The following is an 18940-nucleotide window of genomic DNA, read 5'->3' on the forward strand; positions in this document are numbered from 1 at the left end:
CTCTCAACGAGGTTTGAAATGACCACCTCTCGCTCCTAGTCCTCCTGCAGGCAGGCAGTCCTGCCAGTGTGGCCAGCAAGCACACGTCGCGTAGGTGGAACAGAGGCCATGGTCATATCAATCTCGTATTTCAACACGCTCATGCAATTAAGAAGAGTTGAACTAACCCAATCACCCCGCCTCAGGATGCAACTTGAACCCAAGCTCAAACGACGATGCGCGGAACCCTCACGCCAGGCTCTACCCCCTCGCCATCTCACTCTCGCACATGTAACAGACTCTGCATGGGAACAATCTGTTTTAAATTGTTCTCACCCCGCGTCTCCTGTTGTGTCTCTCGTCCTCTTTTGGCCCCTCCCACCCAGCGGCCTCTTTCCTTCCCGCTTCCACGACCCAGCCCATGGATATGAAAGGGTCTCTGTTCCAATCGAGTAAGAAGCCTCATCCAACTAGACAGAACAATGCAAAATAGAACCATGGGTCGATGGAAAAATGAAGTTGCCGTCATCCCCTCTGAAAGAAACCTCCCCTCCCACATCGTCGTCCCCAGGATCTGACGCGCGATTGGCGAAACACGGCCCTCCACACCGTAAAAGAGCTGCCGGCGACAAGGCTGCAAAAGAATTCGTTGAGTCAAATCACTCTGGTATCGACCTTTAATCAAACATGTTTTCCCCTGAGGGACGGGTGAATCAAAATGGCGTCGCGGAGCTGAATCAAGGAATTTCGGATCTTCTGTTGCTCTTCCAAAAGTCAATGGCTTCGACGACGTCCTCTCCCTTTTCGTCTTCGTATGCAAAAATGATCTGTAAAGCATAAGTAATGGGTCACTCATGTGACGGACGGACGGAATTACCTCGTGCGTGCTGCTGTGCAGCATCCGAATGTTCTTGTGCGGCACAATATGCACAGCACCATTCTCGATGTTTCTGAGCTCGATAAAGTTTTGCTCAAATGCCAAGATCCACGGGTAGCTGAGAGCAAAGCTCTGTGGTGTTCCCTCCCAGTCGATGCGCCATTCCGGTCTCGCGCGCCAACCGTTACGGTTGACGAAGAACGAGAATTCGGAGTAGTTGAGCAGAAACTCGCCGTTCAGACGCTCGATGTGGATCGGCTTGACGTTCTCCTTGCGCGCGACAAAGTCAAGACTCGTGTCTGCCTGGTCGAGCAACGACTGGGTCTCGAGGGTCTCGAGCGACACGACCTCGAAACCGCGGGCGCATGCGACACACAGCTTAGACTTGAGGAAGTGCACGGAAGATGATTCAGTGGGGATGTAAAATTCCTTGAACGGCTTGAGCTCGTCTTGCCCAGCAAACATCTTGCCAAAGCCCTTTTGCTTCTTGCCCTTGGACATTGCATCGTTGGGCTCATAAACCTTGATTGTGGTGGAGAGAGCTGAGGACTTAACGCAGCACACAAGATGCCTGCCAAGGCAGATACCTGTCTTGAAAAAGTTGCAGTGGCTTTGGATCTTCTTTGGCCGCCTGGAGAGAGCAGGCTCGTTGGGATCGAGCGCTCCAAGGGGATACGAGTAGAGGGCCTTGTTAGATAGCACCAGCAGGAGACCGTACTCCTCGAGAACGTCGAGCTGGGTAACGCTTGTCGTTTCGATGACACGCTTGGGCATCGCCTCCTTGGACTTGCGGTCGGAAAGATAAATGCCATTGTCTGTGCCATACAGCAGCTTGCGCCCGCCGTCGTATGGCGTGACGCAGTTGACCCGGTTGGTACCAACAAAGAATCCCGCGGAGAGGCCACTGGTGTTGAAGAAGTCGGCACGGGCCCGCAGCCGTTGTTGGGCGCTGTCGATGAACTCGAGCCACTTCTTACGTGCAGCCTGGTTTGACGCATAGAGCGTCAGTTCGTACCCGGCCTTGCCCAAGTGCCTAAACGTAATCGGCCAGCCCTCGCCCTTCTTACTCTCGTTCGTGTTGGTTCGTAATTGTGGGAGCAAGCTTGAAGATGATCGTTTCATGGCACCTGCAGAGGGAATAACCTCCTCCATTTCCCGAATTGCAAGAAGTTCCAAGGGAATCGGCCTTCTGTACGCTTTGATTTCTTCGCCCTTGCCAGCTTGCTTGATCCTCACTAGGAGAACCGCGTGGTCGAACAAGAAAGCTGTGATCTCGGACGCATCTTGCGGCGTCTTCTTCAACTGGCTCTTGAACACCAGTTCTCGATTCTCCTCCGTCAACCTCAGATCCACTCGTTCGTTCGGCCGGAAGCGCAGTTGCTCATGCAATCGTCTGAGGTTGAACCTGTTCTCGGCCTTTCCTGATTCGGCGTTGACTCTGGTCAGGAGGTCACGAATCAACTTGAGCACCTTTGGAATATCTTCCTTGTCGGAGTTGCCGTCCTCCGTGTACTTGAGCACATTCTCCAGCAGAAGCGGGTAACGGGCTAAACGGGTCGTCGGCTTGGTAAGGTAACCGTTGAGCTCCAGCTTTCGCGACTCTTTCCTCCGCTCAATCTCGTCCACAAACTTGGCGAAGTACGGGTTTGCTGACCGTTCGTTCTCAAATTCGAACTTGGCCTCTAATTGCCTAGAACCATACCAAATAAATGGCTCGAACTGAGGCACCCACTCTGCGAATATGTCGCCAATGTTACCAACAACCGGGTTCTTCTGCTGTCGATCCGTCAACGACTTGGCGAACCGCGAGCTCACCGCATGAAGACTAGGGTGGTCGACAATGTTGCTAAAGATTGCTTTGACAACCTTTTCCCTCTTGTTGCTAGGAATCGGAGATGCCTTGGACCGCAGGGGCAGGATCCAAAAGTCGCGGAGGTATTCCAAGTCCTTGACAAAATCTCTCTCGGTGTAGCAGATTTCTGAAATGACCTCCTGTCTCTTCTTCTCCCTGTCACCGATACTGTCGGCCACTTCTTTTGGCACGGAGTTGATCCACAGTTTTTGCTCGTCGGTCTGGTCGGCATCGTCCTCGTTCGCGACGGTATCAGACTCCTTCTTCAGGCCGGGCTGGATCTTCAGGTTCAACCGGGACACCTGCTCCAGTCTACGAGGGCACGCAATGGAGTAGCAGAGCTGGTCTCGCGTGCATGTCGGGGAGTAACATTCCGAGAGAAGAACGAAGACACCGTCAACGGCGGGCTTGTCTTCGGGTTCTTCCATGAGCGTCTCTCGGAACTGGTACATTTCGGACGTCGAATCTCGCAAGCGGTGTTCGTAGGTGACATCGTGGAAAAACTTTTGTGCATCGAGGGCTCGTCCCAACAGCAGCGCCAGATTCCTGTCCGTCGTTCTAATAATGTACGACAGCACATCGACAGCCTCGGCACCGCTAAATGCGTTCTTGTACGTAAGCTCGTTCTTCGTCCTGTCGCCCGTGATGATCTTCTGTCTGAAGCAGTCGGCGACCCTCGACAGCAGCGCGGGATACACAAGGGGGGGTCGGATCTTGCCAGTTGGTGGCCTTTCGCCGTCGATGGACTTGCTCATGGAGGGCCTATGTGCCAGTGTCGCAGCGTCGCTTTCCGAAGGTGTTATCGTCGGTGCTATGGTGGATGCCATCGACATGGTTCTCTGGGCGCCCGAGTCTCCATTCGAGGAAGCCATGCTCGTCGTCCTCGTCTGGGATCCTGGAACTGATGTGTAACCTCCCCCAAAGCTCCCATTGGTGGCTGGCAACTCCACGGGGGCCCTTCTGTTCGGGATCACTCGGCCACTCATTGTCTGGTGCGAGTTTTGGTATTGGTGCGTTTCCCGGTCCTGAGGGTGATATCCCGTCATCGACATGGCTCGATCGTCGTGGCGTTCGGGGACGACTCTTCCCTGCGCCGTGGTTCTGGACGAACTCGGATTGTACGGAGCATGGCGGAAGGCATTGGCTGGGGCTTGATGGTTCGGTTGCGAGCCGTAGGCGCTGGGAGGGGGCTGGTAGAGGTTCGGTCTCGGGGCGGAAGCAAGAGACTGTGAGCGATAGGGATCGTTATTCATAGCCGGCCCTGGGGCGCCTCCTCCTCCTCCTTGGTAGAATCTCTGTGCAGCAGTCCTTGGCGGGCCGTATTGGGCTTGAGGCGGCGGTGGCCCCCTGACATCACGCTGGGGAGCGGGCCCGGCAGGTCCTCCATATGGGCGGCGGGCTTGTTGCTGGTGCTGCATGTACTGCGCCTGGGGGTTGGGCACTTGATAACCGCCAGACGCAGACCGCTGCGCCGGGTACCCATTCGGCTGGGAAGCGGCGCCTCTCGGAGAGCCCGGGTCGCGATCCATGTAGGAGCCCGGAGGTGCCCTCGGTGGCGGTTGTCGCTGCATGGACTGGACGGACGAGGATGACATTGTATGTGTCCTGCCCTGTTGCGGCATCATCTGAGGAGGCATCGAGGAGGAAGTCATCGTCTGAGAGCGTCCCGGCGGGGGAGCGGCACCGAAAATGTTGGAGAAGGCAGCATCGCGCTGGTAGTTGGACGAATGACCCCTCGGATCGCCGTGGTAATCGGCCATGATGGGAGAGATGGATGGGGCTGGATCTGGGAGCGAGGCCCTTATCAGCTTTTGGTCGTGCGTTGACGGTTGGTTTAAAGGGGAGAGATGGTGAGTGTGCCAAGGTGGAGAAAAATGTGGTACAGAAAGTCGAAAGAGAGGTGCAGCACTAACAACGTGAGAGGCCTCAACGGCCGCCGACTGCCTTGTGGTGAGGAGGCACAGAACCAACCCAGCCGCTCCGAGGGACACAATTGGCGATTTAGAAGAGAGGGGTGTCGCGCTGACGATTGAGGATTTATCGAAATGACGGTGCCCGGGCTGACGAGGTTCTTTTTTTTTTTTCTCCCGGTGGTGGTGGTGGTGTTGGTTGCTATTCGTTTCCCCTTCGTTCTATTCTCCGTCTCCTTTCCAGGATGGGCCGGGTGACGTTATGGGCCTGCGATTTGACACAGGACCCTGGCCCGGGTGAGCGAGGAATGGGCGAAGAATACGAGGAAGCAAGGGGTGAGAGACGATGCGGCGCAGAATCTGACAATTTCGAATGCTGCAAAAGGAGCGTCGGGGAGGCAGCGCAGCGATAGCAATGTTGAGTAACTGGGTGCTGGCGGGCGACGATTCCTGCGGGTAAAAGGCACAGGATGATGGTGGTGGTGGAGGAGGGTGTCAGTGTCGGTGTTGGCCGTGCTGCTAAGTCATCGGTATTGGGCTAGAGTGGCCGGGTCTGAGAGTGAGTTGGGGTTGGCGTCGAAAGCCGGGGGGATAGGTATGTCGATAGGACGGCATGGGACAGTTCTCGATGGACGGGATACGATGCCGCTGACAGTGGGCCAGCCAACTCTGTCTTTGTCAGTCAGCGAGTGCACCGGTTTCCCTCTGCGCAGGGTGCAATGGCCCCCTCCTTCTCCTGCTTCTCCTCCTGCTCAGTACACCAGGCACCCCCAGGCTAGAAGGTGCGGCAGCGTAGCAGTAGCGGTAGCGGTGGCAGCAGCAACGCATGAGCGCAAGTCAATCGTGCATACACTACAGTGGACAGAGAGCAGTCTGGCGCACGCCAAGTGCCTGTGCAAGGAAGGGCATCCAGTCAGTCAAATCGGCCAAACCAATGAATGGCAAATAAAGACGGAGGCCCTCAAAGGGTGCAAGTTTGACGATCCACTGGGGCGCTAGGCGCTAGGCTTTAGAGCGAGGACTTGGCCTGACCCACCCGGCCCCCCTACCACCGTAACGCCTGTCTCTCTCTCTGCCTTAACATTGCAGGTGTTGAGTCGCCCGACCTGGGCATTCATTCTCCAGTCTGGGTGACTGACTGACATCAAGATCCAAGAATAACACAGGTGGTGTGCTCGTGATTATGAAAGATGCCAGGAAGCAGGGGTTAGACTGGAATCTATCCTACGTGAGGTGGGCAGCGTGACTGCCGGAAGATATGGAGCTCTCATGCACGGCGGTCAACAAAGTAACGAGGCCCCGGCCTGTCTCTGGTCGCGCCTCGAGGAATTGACTGGCCTTCGTATCGGGGACCGTTGAGTAATGAGACCGTCCGGCCTTAAATCTGCTTGCCCAACCAGACGAGCGGGTGCTGGATAGGCGCAACAAGAAGAAGGTAAGTGGCATTCATTGCGCCAAGGCAGGCACGTCCCGTCCCCCCTCCATCTGCTAAGACCCGGAGAAAGCCAACCACGAGATGCAATTGTGAATGCGAGCTGTGGTCCAAAAGGGAGGCCGGGGGCCAAAAGTTGGCGGAAAATCAGGGATACCCGCTCCTCTGGCGATGCGCCGCGATAAGACGATACACCGATAAGGAAATCCCCGTCACACGGACCACCCTGGCGCCGCACATGGGCTATGCCCATGTACTCAGTTGTCACTGCCCGCACTAAGGGTTGCCGCACCAGCCACACAAACACACCGTTGGATGGGGCTGGTGCTTCGGCCCGGTGTTCTGCCGCGTCACGGGTTTCTCAGCCTGTCCAGGTTGCAGTCCTGATTGGACCTCGTCACCGTCACCAAGCTCCAAGGTCCTGGATCCAGGAAGCAGTCGCCATACATCGCGGGATCCTCGACACGACAATCCCTCCCCCTCCGTCGGCCATCACCGCTCATCCACCATATTGAGACCGACCATAGCTCTCTGCCCACCATGGCCGAAGACTCCGTCCTCGCCCCAAAGTTCGCGCCATTCATCGGAATGGTAAGCTCTCGCCCCCTTCGACGCAACGTCGGCTTCAAGACGAAGCAAGCTACGCTAGCTAGCTATGACATCGACGGGACGGCCTTGTGCTAACATTTTACCAATCCAGGCCGGCATTGCGGCTGCCATGATCTTCGGATGTACGTTCAACTACGTCGCCTAGCTGCTCCGCTCCCCGACGCGACGAACGCTGGACGGTATGCTAACCAAGACGTTGGTCAACAGGCATCGGCGCCGCATACGGCACCGCGAAGGCGGGCATCGGTATCGCTGGTGTGGGAACATTTAGACCAGACCTCATCATGAAGGCACGCTCCCCCGATACTCCCGCCCGATCGAAGAACGCCCTCTAATACTTGTGCAGTGTCTGATTCCGGTCGTCATGTCCGGTATCATTGCCGTCTACTCCCTCGTTATCGCCGTCCTCATCGCCCAAGATTTGACGCCGCCGGGTGCTGGAAGCAACTACAGCTTGTTCAAGTCGGTTCCCCCGCCCCACGCGCACCGCCCTCACGGCGCATGGTAGTAGCGAAGGATCACTCCTGCTGACTTTTGAAATAGCGGCTTCATGCACCTTGCCTGCGGTCTGTCCGTCGGCTTTACCGGCCTCGCCGCCGGCTACACGATTGGCATCGTTGGTGACAAGGGTGTGCGCTCGTACATGGAGCAGTCGCGCATCTTCGTCGGCATGGTTCTGATCCTCATTTTCGGCGAAGTCCTGGGTCTCTACGGGTATGTTCCGCTCGACGAGGCCGCCCCTCCGCCATCGTTAGATTATGAAGCTAACAGCATGCCAAGCCTTATCGTCGCCCTGATCCTGAACACCAAGTCCAAGGGCTAAACGCTCCCCCGATCCCTCGAAAAATCCAAATGGTAAACATTATAACAACTTAGCCACGCCCTTCAACGAAACCACTGTACATTTAAGCCAGGGAACCGCCGGACGTCAGGTTGAAGAGAAACATCAAAAGAGAGGGTGCATGGGTGGTTTCCGGTCCAAACCTGCATATGGCACGGCGTTATATCAGGACCCTCGTGTAGATTTTATGTGTGACGGGCTAGAAGAGAGTTTTGGGAGGAGCGGGAGGTATGATAAGCATCCGGGTCCAGTATCTTTGAAATTTGTCGAAACAGTCCATCGCCCGCCCACTTGACACGTGAATAGGCCTCTTGAAGAACCCAACACTGAGGGACCGGCTGGGGAGGCTCCCGCCGACGCCGGAAAAGCCAGATTGCTGCCAAGCCAAGTTGCGTGCTGGTCCCTCTGGACGGGGAAGTGATGTTAGATTGGCGTGCCCTATCCACGAGACGATTTCGGCCACGCGGGCCAATTATGTCAGCTCGCTGCCGAATTCCTCCCGATTTGCTGAGGACGAGCGGAGCGAAGCAAAAGCGACGAGGAATGAAGCCCGTGGACCCCGTCACGGATGCCCAATCTTGTTATTTTTGTCGCCAGTGCGCTCGAGACATGTTGTCTCATGCCGGGGGGACCAGAGGCGGTCGCGCGCCACGGCGGGCTCGAGGAAGGCGGGCCAGCCAGGGAGCCGCTCCGCGGGTTCGCCTTTTTTATTTTACTTTATATTACTTGCGCCCATTTCCCCGGCGGGCGAGGCATGGGGGCTTGCTATTAATAAACCTGTCTTGCTCCCTCGCCAATCCAGCGATACGGCGCGCCTGCGTTCGTTTCCCCGGGGGCTGTCAACGGTTGTTGTTCTGTCTTCGTCATTGTTGAGGTGGGCAAGGTATTTTCTCGTGCGGTCGGGATGTGAGAGTGAGGAAGAAGGAGGAGGGCCGCAATTTTTCCACGGTGTCGAGTGCCCTCTCTCTCTTCGTCCTTAGGGTTGGGATATCACAGGCGTGGCATACATAGAATGTCTTTCAGGTCGAGTTCAAGCGCACCTGTGCCCGAATAACTCATTGCCCCCCCCCCTATATATACATGTGCTGACTGTTGAGTTGACAAGCTTCGGGCTCGGTCTTCCTTATTATAGCCTGAGGTGACGCTGTCTATGTAAACAGAGCCGAGGAGCACAGCTTCTTAAACCCTCTCTCCCGAGTCTATCCGGGTTGGAATCAAACGGTATCTTGGAACGACCACCGGCCCTGGTCCAAAGGCTATAGAGCGTCAAAGCTGTACTCGTAGGTATGTAGCCGTTGGCCCCCTTTCTGAGCATCTTAAAGGAGTCGGGACCAAGCCGTTGCCGGTTTCCGTGATCTCTCTCGCGGCATTTTCGTCCTTGGAGACGACGTGGGTGCCGTCTACATGGACAACGGGTGCCCTCCAAGATGAGACTTGCAGCAATAAACCGATGACTCTGCCACGACGGTGGGCGGGGGGGCTAGGAAGTCAAGGTCCTCAGAAAAGTCAACTTCGCCGGAGGCTCACCTGAGCTAGAACATGTATGAAATCGACGGCGGATGGTATCAGTAACACCAAAAGAAAGAGAGCGCCAGGGTAGACACGTTTGCACGGTGGATGGTTCTGCCCTCCCACCGGGTTGACTGCTACTGATAGCGGCTGACAACTACCAACGACACTGGAACTCTCAGAGTCAGTTTACCCCTAAGCGGGAAGCGACTGACGATCACCTTTATCCCTCTCGCCGCACTCAACTTACAAGCCATGATTGAATTTCACCGTACCCATTCTCAGCCTGGCTCATAGCCAGGCGAGTTCATTTTACGTAGGTACAGTCCGGATATTCGGGGGTGGTTGGGAGTTGGGTACTTGAAGGCAGTGTTGCCATATAACCCTTTTCGATCTGTTTCGACAGAGCGGACGAGGATGTGAATGTGAATAGAGTTGGTTGCTGCTGGCTTCGCTGCAACAATCAATTATACCTCTGCGCTCAAGTCAAGACTCGGCGTCGAAGCAGCGTACTCCACGAAGTCGATTACAGCTACAATATCCTCCTGAACAAAACCATATCGCCTCGAGGCACATATATAACAAGGACTCGTCCAGGAAGGTTGATGGCACAATACTTCTCTCCTCCTTCTCCCACGAGAAGCGAACGGCTGAGTCCTCGGTGCAACCACAATATGCCATGCATCCCCCCCCACCACACCAAAGGCCTTTGCCTGACAATGCCATCCGCCTCCCTAACTTACAACGCCGTCTTACGTGTGCGGCTTGCGTGTCTACTCCCCAAAAGAGAACCGGACCGGCAAATAAAAAAAACACCAAGGAAAGCCAAGCAATATACAGTTGCCGTCTAGCCGTCATAGGCCCCCTCGCCAACTCGCATGGGTAACGCCCCAAACAGTGCAATTCAGTAGCACAGGAATCATACAAGTTGTTTGATCAATTTTGCTCTTCAATTTCGGTTTGGTTCATATAACTTCCCCCGGGCGGTTCAGAGACCCCGCGTCCTTCCCTACTGTTGAAACGGAGAAGTGAATAGAGCAAGACGAAGGCAGGTCGTCCGGCTTCAGATGCATCTAACCCTGTGAGATGCCAAAAGTGTCCAGAATCCACCCTAGAATATGGCTACAGAAAAGAAATCCAGACGCAAATAGTCTGGAGGCATCCCATGCGTCAAAGAACTGCCATGCCCGTTACCCCCTGATAAGAGCCCCCATGATGAAAATCATCTCCTGTTGAGGAGGGATCATCGGCTTCAAATGCTCTAAATCGAGACGCCGATGAATGAACGATGGGCGAAACAAAGATCTGACCCAGTTACTCCTTTTTCCCAATGCATGACGGGTCCTTGTTTTCCAGTCATATCATAAAAAGCGCGAGTGCAGCGGTGTTCTGTCTACCAGAGACGTCCCGCAAGGCGACGGCTCAGCTTCTTGCGCTGTCCCGTCGCGGGGGGTTGGCGCAAGTTCCTCCAGCTGCGATCGCGATCTTCCCAAGTCTGCATTTGTGCTGCAAAGATGGTTAGCATTTCTTGCCCCTGGATGTTTTGTGGGCAGAAGGGAACAAAACCTACCAAGAAATCGGTTCCAGCGGCGGTCCTCGTCCCAAAGGATCTCCTCGCCCGACTCACGTGCAAGCCTCTCCCGGCGGGCGTTTGCGGCGGCCTCCTCTCCGACCAGGTAGGGGTCCTCGAGCGGTCGGAAGTCTCTTGCCCGTTGAGCGGCCTCCTCCTCAGCCATGCGCTCAGACATGAAGCGACGAAGGTGTGCAACGGGGTCGGCACCCTGGTTCATGCGCCTTCTGGCAACATTGTTGAGGGTCGGGTTTGTGTGCACGGTGGACCAGGTCGGGATGCGGAACTGGTCGAGTCGCGGCACCACGGCCGCCGCTGGTGGGATCGGAGGCAAGCCGGTGGTACGGTGGGGCTGGGGCGTCGAGTTGCCGGAGCGGCTTACGGCCGGGGCAGCAGGGAGCAGGGAAGTCGGGTACTGAGTGGATCCGGTGGCGGCGGTCCTGTTGTTGCTGCTGCTGCTGTTGTTGTTGGCAGGTGGGGAGTAGGGTGGAATAGGTTCAGGGTTTGGCACGGTCGAGTGGTATGAAGGCGCATCTGAGACTGTCGTGTTTATCCTTCCGTTAGCTCGGGCATTCTTGTTTGGGTGACTTGGACGAAAATAGTGTCGGTGAAGCTTGGACAAATCAGGCGCCAGGGCCACCTCAAGTGAGGATATTCGGCTGCCTCTACAACCTCCCACACGGCGCTCTCGTGACAAGAACCAACTTACAGTAAGACGGGGCGGCGGAGCGGAATGATGGCGCAGCTGAGCGGATAGAGGCCGTGTCGAAGTCATCGGCAGTCATCGGGTCGGTGCGCGTGGGGAAGAAACGCGGGTGCTCGGTCACGGCGGCGGCCATTTTGGCTATGTTGTTTCTCTGCGAGATATGGTGCGAGACGGTAGGCTGGGTCTTGTGGTTCTAGGAGTAGCCAGTTGAAGGTAGGATGCGAAAGTTGGAAGGGAAAACGACGACCATCTGGTTGCGGAGGGAGATGCAGGCCCTTTCAGAAACAACGGCGCAAGCGCAGCTCGACAAGAACGCAGCAGGCAGAGCAAGCGGCGGTCTCTAGACCAAGTGTATGCCCTAAGGTATATATTATTCTTGGAGCACAGCGCGAGAGCTAGGTCGCGGAGCAGGCTGGGAAACGAGCGCGTAGGATGAGAACGACGTCTGCCGAGACCCAAGTTCTAAGACAAGGAGGTCAGGAAGAGGAATAAGAAGTCGGTCACGCACGAAGCGCGAGAGACGAGGTGGACGCCGCCCACGGATAAAGCAGCCCAGAGATGGCTGCAGTCCAGTCCGAGCCGGCGGGAACTGGGATACTTCTGCCCGAATGGTGGGTGCCCCCTTGGTGCCGTGGGTGTGGTGTGCGCGACAGAGGGGTGGGTGTGTGGAAGGTTGGAGCTTGGCGCAGCAGTAGCGGAGCTACGAGCCTCGTCGTATGTATCTCTGAGTAGAATGCTGGGAGGGACGGGACTTTGCCAAGGCGGACGAGATGAAAGGTGCAGGACACGTGAGAGAGGGACTAGAACGACAGCAGAACAAGCCCAGCCGGAAGCAGGGTACAGGATGGCTTCTATGCTGTACGCTGTTCGGTGGTAAGGCAGGGCAAGGCAGGGCAGGACGACGCAGGTCAGATGTATCGTTTTCCTCTTTGAGATGCAGAGGGAGGGGTGAGGGGTCGAGGCAGTGGAAGGGACAAGCAGAGGAGGACGGATAGCATGCAGGTCGGGCGTGGATGGTCCCCTTATACTAGATCAGGATAGGGAGGTCCAGAGCCGACGAGGAGGGAAACACACAAGGTTCAGGTCCCAAGCGGCCATGTGTGTAGCCCGGTGTTGTGTTTTTCCCACAGAGGTTTGTAGACTTGAAAAGACTGGAGAAGAATGGAAACAGCATCGGCACCGGCATCAGCAGTGGCACCAGCACCAGCGTCGCCATGGCATTTGCGGGCTGGGGCGGCCAGAGGGAAGTGGTCCCCAGGGTATCGTGTTCCTGGCGCAAACGTGCCGGTGCCCAGCATTGGCTGACGACGATGGAGCATATGCCCGCTTAGCCAGGGAAATGCCCCATTGCGGACTCTGGGGGGCGTGGGCTGAGTGGAGGACACATGGATGAAATGGGCATGAGTTGGGGGGGATGGGATAGGACGCATACGGGCAAGAGGAGTAGGATTCCGATATGGCTCAGGCTGGCCAGAGCCAGAGTGAGCGACAGGAACAATGCATGGGCCATATTCCATGAGCCCTGAAGGATGGCGGGCACGACGCCTCTGCCCTGCGACAGAAGGAAAGGGCCGAGACTCTCAGGCAAGGCGTGGGAGGGAACCAACCAACAGAGGGGAGTATGGACTGAACATTGACCCGAGGTTGGTTGAGGTGGAGGTGGAGGTGGAGGAAGCGCCTCCTTGCAAAAGGGGAGACATAGAGTTCTAGAGAGAGGGAATTATCATCAGACAGAAAGAGAGACAACAGAAAGAAGTTGACCAGCTAAGGCCTGCATGTCATGTTCCTGCGCAGGTACCAGCTAACAGAGTTGGACGTGTCCGATGTGTGGATGCGATGATGTGGTGCGAAGGAGTACATGGCAATTAGGGAAAAAGACGGGAAGAAGTAAGAAGCAAGTGTCAACTGGAGCTCTCTTTCTCTTTGGACCTGGACCCGGACCTGGACCCGGGCCTGGGAAGGCGTCAGCAAGCGCGGGGTTTGCCTGGCTGCAGGTCCACTTGAACCTGCCATTTCCATGCTCGTCTGGCTCTGTCGGCTGCGAGTGACATGGACCGGACAACCTTTGGCGGCAGCACAGCCCAGTCCAGCCCAGCGCCGTCTTGCCGTCACCCAAAGCCCGTGGAAGCCCTCCCCGTCTCCACCGGTTGCCGACGGGCCCCCGAGCCCGCCGAGGACCAAGGTGCTTTGGGACAAACGCCCGCGCGAAGGGGGGGCAGCCTTTGGACTCCGGCTGCCGTCATGTGCTCTGCAATACCTAGGCCGCAGCTTGGACGTAGGGCTCTTTGCACGGCTGCAGCTGTTGGTGTGCTGGGGTTTGGACGACAGGATGAGAGGCCTACCATGTACATGGCATACCGTAGTAGGTGCGCATCTTGGAGACACCTGTCCACGGCCGCTTTGTTTCCTTCGCGTTGCGTTCCCTCCCAGCCAGTCGATGCATGCTGAGGTGCTTTTGGGAGTCTTGGCGGGGGAGACACCGGCCCATGGAGGGGACCCCATTTTTGTGGGTCCCGTCGACGTACTACAATGTACAATGTATGCAGTGCGGTGTGTGGTCATGTATCCGCACTCCTCTCCTCTCCTATCCTGCTGTCTTCGTATACGTACCTCTCGTTCGCAAAGAGCACACTGGATGAGCGCGATAAGTAGCGGGGAGGGGGTTGCAGCTCGGGTCAATCCACACGCCAGCCATCTGGGAATCGAGCAGGGATCGAGGGAGCTATGATAAAGTCCACCGCCCCCAGGTTGTACTATCAACACCATGTACCTCGCTAGACGGACGAGAGAAAGAACTGGTACGGATGCGGTAGGCGGCACAACAGCCATGGATGGGACATGGGACTGTGTGCATGGCATTCATGGCAATCACAACATCACCGCCTGGCTTGCCCAAGGCCCTCCCTCCCTCCCTCACACACGCACACCCCAAACCCTGCCATCCCGCGAACCCACGCCGACACCATGCGAGAATGTGATGAGACGGCGGTAGAATGAGGTGCTGTGTGCAGTTGCCCAGCTTCGGGATGATACGGATTCCCCGCCGCTACCCCACCATGGCGCCGCCAACCCGAGCCAAAACCCCCCAAACCTGAGCTGGGATGCTCAAAAAGAAGACAGACACACAATACTTTCAGTGACTAGGTTCAGACGGACGGGTGATCAGGACCTGTCGGGCCCTGGCGGGTGACTCAACCGGAAGGCGGACACTTGCTTGTCTCTAACCCTCGCACCTGGTTGGGGGAGTTGCGCACCCGAACCAGATAAACGGCTAAAACACACTGCTGGTTCGTGGTGTGGGAGGTTGCGAGACCAACCACCAAAAAAGGTCGACATGTTGCCAACTGGGGGTGGTGGGAGCTGCGTATAATTAGCCCGCCTATCCGTCATGACGGCCAAACCTCACCCGGCAGCCCTACGGCCGACATCCAAAACCTGCTTACTAGTCCTGCTTGCTTGTCTTGCTTGCTTCTACCAAACATTTGATTTGCTCGCTGGCAGGCTTTCCCCCCCCAGAGGTCCATACCGCCTACGACTTCCACTGTGGTGGCCTCGTCCCGTTTATTATAGCATCCGTTGCTTCAGGTTAACTCCGTCTGTGGAACTAGATGATGCTGTCGTGCAGGACAGGGTGGATTACTCGTGGTGGGGGAAAGGTCGACACTCCCTCGCATATGCACAATAGGAACGAGGCCTCCCAGCCAGTCGCCAAAATCGCACAATTTTAGAACATGTGAAGTTTGTGCCACGGCGTACAAAGCCTACGAGGAAAACAGAGGAAAACATGCGAGTCGACTCCCTCCCGCAGCCACACCTGAGTATTTCTTGGGTTACGTCGAACAGATGCAGCCCAAAACCCAACTTGCGCGGATCGTGGAAATGTGGCTTAACCACAGGGCCCGATGTGGCACATGGGCACACGACACAAGACACTCTCACAAGACACACCTCGACATTATCAACCCTCCCCCCTCCCCTTCATGAGAAACGGTCTGGGGCCAACCGGCATTTGCATGCACACGGATTATCTCTCCAACTGATCAACCTTTTTTTTCTTGCTCTTGGCTTTTAAGAAAGGCCGAGATTATAGGAGGGTGTGTAGTGAGCACGATGCCGCATCTTTTTTTAGGTTCTCCGAGGCGGCGGCTGGGAAGGGCAAGGGAAAACGCCAGATCGACACTGCGCAGGCTTGCCAAGCACAACGAAAACCGCCGGGCGATCGATTTGGGAATCCCCCCAAAATGGGGAGGGGAGGGGCGTCGCTTTAGGACACGGCTCTCCAGGAATGGTTTTGGCAGTTGGTTTTCCCTCCCCGACGGCGGGAGATGTGCAATATGCGACCCGCGATGTGAGGGATCGTCAAAAGGCACCCGTCCTGTTCGAACCGGCAGTTCCCACAAAACCCCGGGCGGGTAGGAGCCGTCGTGGTCATGAAAATGTCAGCATGTCGTCAACTTCCCCAGTTCTATAAGGGAAACTCGGCACGGCAACCGGCCCCGAACCCCGTAACCCTCCCAGGTATCGTGGGACCGATCGGCCTGGGATTCTCCAGGGGCCTTTGGATTTGCCATGCCCGTTCTCCCCAGACGCAATACCTATGACATAGCCACTGGAGGCGGTTGAGGCAGGGGTTCGAAATGCTTCGGCCAAGCTCCGACGGGCCACGAACCGTCGATTTTGACTTTTTGAGACAACTCGTCGTCTCCCGTCCCAAGCTGGTGCGCTCGGATTCTTAGTTAAGCTCAAAATCGTCCGAATGGGTTGGAAACCCAGACCCCATGGTCGGGTCAACATCAAACTAAACCAGACGTCCTATTTTGACTACCAATGCACGTGTCCCTCCAAGTGTCTGTTCAGGCATTAAGCGCATCAGTGCCCAGGCCGCTAGGCTCTCTTAAATAACCTTCACTCCTACTCGCGACAAGTACGATACCAGATGGAGAACCTTGTTTCGATTGAGCTATTCGAGTGCAGGGCATCAAAGTCTTCGGACTCATGCCGAGACTTGCAGCCCGAGGACAGACGGCGGCAACGGCGGTCCACCCTCGAGAAGAGGCACCATAGTCCCGACTACCACGCTAACCTTGGCACCGTCTTCACTCGTCCTTCTTCCCGACCGTGCCGCCCTTCCTGAGTCCAAAAAGCACGATGGCGAGCACCGCGAGCGTGGCGGCGAAGATGGTCCAGAACGCGGCGCGGTAGCCCGCCATGCGCCCTTCCCCGTCGTCGTCGATGCCCGAATGCTCGGTCACGGATGCCGCGATGGCCGCCGTCACGGCCAGCCCCACCGCGTTGCCGATTTGCCCGATCTCGCTGAAGACGCCGCCGGCCAGGGACTGCAGGTCCGCAGGGAACGCATCGGAGATGATGAGGTTCGAGACCGTGAAGAGCGCTAGATTCCCACACCGTTAGTTCATCGTGTTCGCTTTTTTGTTAATGAGGAAGGGTGGGCATGGCCTTCGACGTACCATCGGCATTGACAGGTGAGAGCATCATGGCCCAGAACGGCGCGAGCCAGTAGTTTCCATTAATCGCGACTGTGGCCATGAGGACTGGGGCGATGGCCGTTATGATGGCCGACACGGCGCCTAGCGTCTGCACCTTGACCCTCGAAACGAGCCATGCCGCCGCCACGTTGACGGCAGTGCCCATAACGACATGGGGCAGGAACCGCAGGGAGCTTTGCAGTGCAGAGACTTTCTGGACTTTTTGGAAACTATCAAAGGCGTCAGCTGCGTTTCCGGCCTTGCCGCAAGGGGAAAATACTGACTAGAGCATGACAAAGTACTGGATAGCGTTGAGCGAGGCCCAGCACAGGAAGATGGATACCTGCCTTCGTGTTAGAATCCGAATACCCCCCTGTCCTGGCCAAACTTACACAGATCGATGTGAAAGAGGCATTCCGCCACAGGCGGTTGGGAATGAGCGCAGGGCGACCCTTCTTGGCCTGGAAATTCATCCAAACGGGGAACACGACCAACAAACCCACCGCCACAACAAGGAGGGCGATGTTTGTGGGGTCGCCGATATTGGTGTACGACGACGTTGTCATTGCCAACACATACAACAGGAGGCCCAGCGCGGCGCTCATGATGACGGCCCCAATCCAGTCAATGTCCTCGGCCAGGCGGCGGGTCCATTTCTTCTCTGATTGCTGATAAACCGACGGAAGAGACCAGATGGCCGCCGTCGAGAGGCAGAAGTTGATGATGGCCATCATGTAGTACCCCCAGCGCCAGCCGATAGTGTCGGTGAAGATGCCCCCCAGAACCAGACCGAGCGCGTATCCAAGCGGAAAACCGATGCCGTTCATCGAGAACGCGACGTTGCGCCATGGACCCTTCGGAAAGGTCTTCGTTATGAACGACATGGCGCAAGGGAGACACATTGATATGGAGATACCCGCGGCCGTGCGGAAGAGGATGATCTGGATCCCAGTCTTGGACAGGCCAACCGCGATGGTGAAGACTACGCAGAGGTAGCTGCCCGTCACCCACATCAGCTTGGCCCCGACGACATCAGCGACTGCCCCGAAGATAAGGAGCAGGCATCCCGCTGCGAGGTTGTAGACGGCGGCCGGCCACAGGATCAGGCTCTCGTCGAGGCCGACGTCTTCTGCGATGCGCGGCAGGGCAGCGATGAGGATGCCCGAGCCCATGGTGTTGAGGAAGTTGATCCCCGCGAGAGTGATGATGACCGTGGCGCCCTTGGCCTTGGATACATTCCGCGAGGGAGACTCTCTTGGATTCTCTGCTTCTGTCATCGGGACTGGAAGGCATTCGCCGTTTGAGGGATCATCGAGCATCTGCTTGAATGAGCCGTTTTTGGATGCACTTGCCGACGGCTGTATCGGAAGCATCTCTATGCTAGATGCTGGATGGGTCGCAGCGCCATGGACCAGTAACGCCTCTGGCATAGCTTCTTTCAGAGCGAAGTGCATGATGCAGCGTCAAGAAGTGAAACTAAGACGTAGACGGTTCAACTTCGTGGATAGTTGTTACACGGTGTTGCAAGAGTTGAAAGATAGCCACGAAATCAAGCCCTTTATGTGACATTGTACTTGGAAGATGAAAGGTGTGTAAGCGTGGGTGTCCTCCCATATGATTTCAGATCAAGCTAACTCAGGGTCACGTAGCAATGCACGTCAATGCAAGATGTAGTCGGAAGGGCTTATGCTGCATGGCAAAGGCGCTCCCGCTCTGGCATCAATCCTGGAAAGACGAAGGATTGCAACTCTATAGGGGGAAATTATCAAAAGTCCATAAGCACACCATACTTGTGTAGGCAGGTAATAACAATATCGGGCAACTAATTGCCGGTAAATGCGCGCGTTGACGCAATCTTTAGTTCCTGATATGAACGGTAAACCTGAGGTTGGACGGGATGGGTATTATTAGTGAGGACGGTGAAGTCGTGTAATCAGGCACCAGAGTGGGTTGGTTACATAAGCCGTCCCATTTTCAGCGGGCAGCTCTAGGTGTTAATTGAAGCATGTGACCTCGCGTGTCGCGCTGGAAGGCACCCACCCCCGCCGTCGCGTCAAGCTCTGGGTTACGTCGTCGAGGCGATTTTGAAGTGCGCCGAGCCTCCAAGCAGTCAACATCTGCGCATCACCCCAAACCCGAGCCTCTCTAGTCCTACGATGCAGCCGGCAC

At 56.4% G+C, this 18940-nt stretch overlaps 4 protein-coding genes across 4 annotated transcripts; 1 reads left to right on the forward strand and 3 right to left on the reverse strand.

Moving 5' to 3' along the window:
- Positions 1 to 716: 716 nt before the first annotated feature.
- Positions 717 to 4468, reverse strand: EsH8_III_001025 (CNH domain-containing protein; the record flags this gene model as incomplete). Its single annotated transcript, XM_083262750.1, has 2 exons — positions 717 to 806; positions 857 to 4468. 2 exons carry the CDS (start codon positions 4466 to 4468, stop codon positions 717 to 719), a joined length of 3702 nt encoding a protein of 1233 aa, XP_083123237.1.
- Positions 4469 to 6590: 2122 nt separating this feature from the next.
- Positions 6591 to 7482, forward strand: EsH8_III_001026 (H(+)-transporting V0 sector ATPase subunit c'; the record flags this gene model as incomplete). The annotated part of the gene is made up of 6 exons (XM_083262751.1): positions 6591 to 6641; positions 6751 to 6781; positions 6867 to 6949; positions 7006 to 7121; positions 7203 to 7373; positions 7440 to 7482. The coding sequence occupies 6 exons, from the start codon at positions 6591 to 6593 to the stop codon at positions 7480 to 7482; spliced, it is 495 nt and encodes a 164-aa protein (XP_083123238.1).
- Positions 7483 to 10402: 2920 nt separating this feature from the next.
- Positions 10403 to 11418, reverse strand: EsH8_III_001027 (uncharacterized protein; the record flags this gene model as incomplete). Its single annotated transcript, XM_083262752.1, has 3 exons — positions 10403 to 10515; positions 10580 to 11119; positions 11289 to 11418. The coding sequence occupies 3 exons, from the start codon at positions 11416 to 11418 to the stop codon at positions 10403 to 10405; spliced, it is 783 nt and encodes a 260-aa protein (XP_083123239.1).
- A 4963-nt stretch (positions 11419 to 16381) lies between these two features.
- EsH8_III_001028 (major facilitator superfamily domain-containing protein) lies at positions 16382 to 18225 on the reverse strand (the record flags this gene model as incomplete). Its single annotated transcript, XM_083262753.1, has 4 exons — positions 16382 to 16677; positions 16754 to 17001; positions 17056 to 17114; positions 17164 to 18225. The coding sequence occupies 4 exons, from the start codon at positions 18223 to 18225 to the stop codon at positions 16382 to 16384; spliced, it is 1665 nt and encodes a 554-aa protein (XP_083123240.1).
- Between the last annotated feature and the right edge of the window lie 715 nt (positions 18226 to 18940).

The sequence above is a fragment of the Colletotrichum jinshuiense genome, chromosome 3 (genome assembly GCF_051148585.1).
Source record: "Colletotrichum jinshuiense chromosome 3, complete sequence".
NCBI lineage: Eukaryota > Fungi > Ascomycota > Sordariomycetes > Glomerellales > Glomerellaceae > Colletotrichum > Colletotrichum jinshuiense.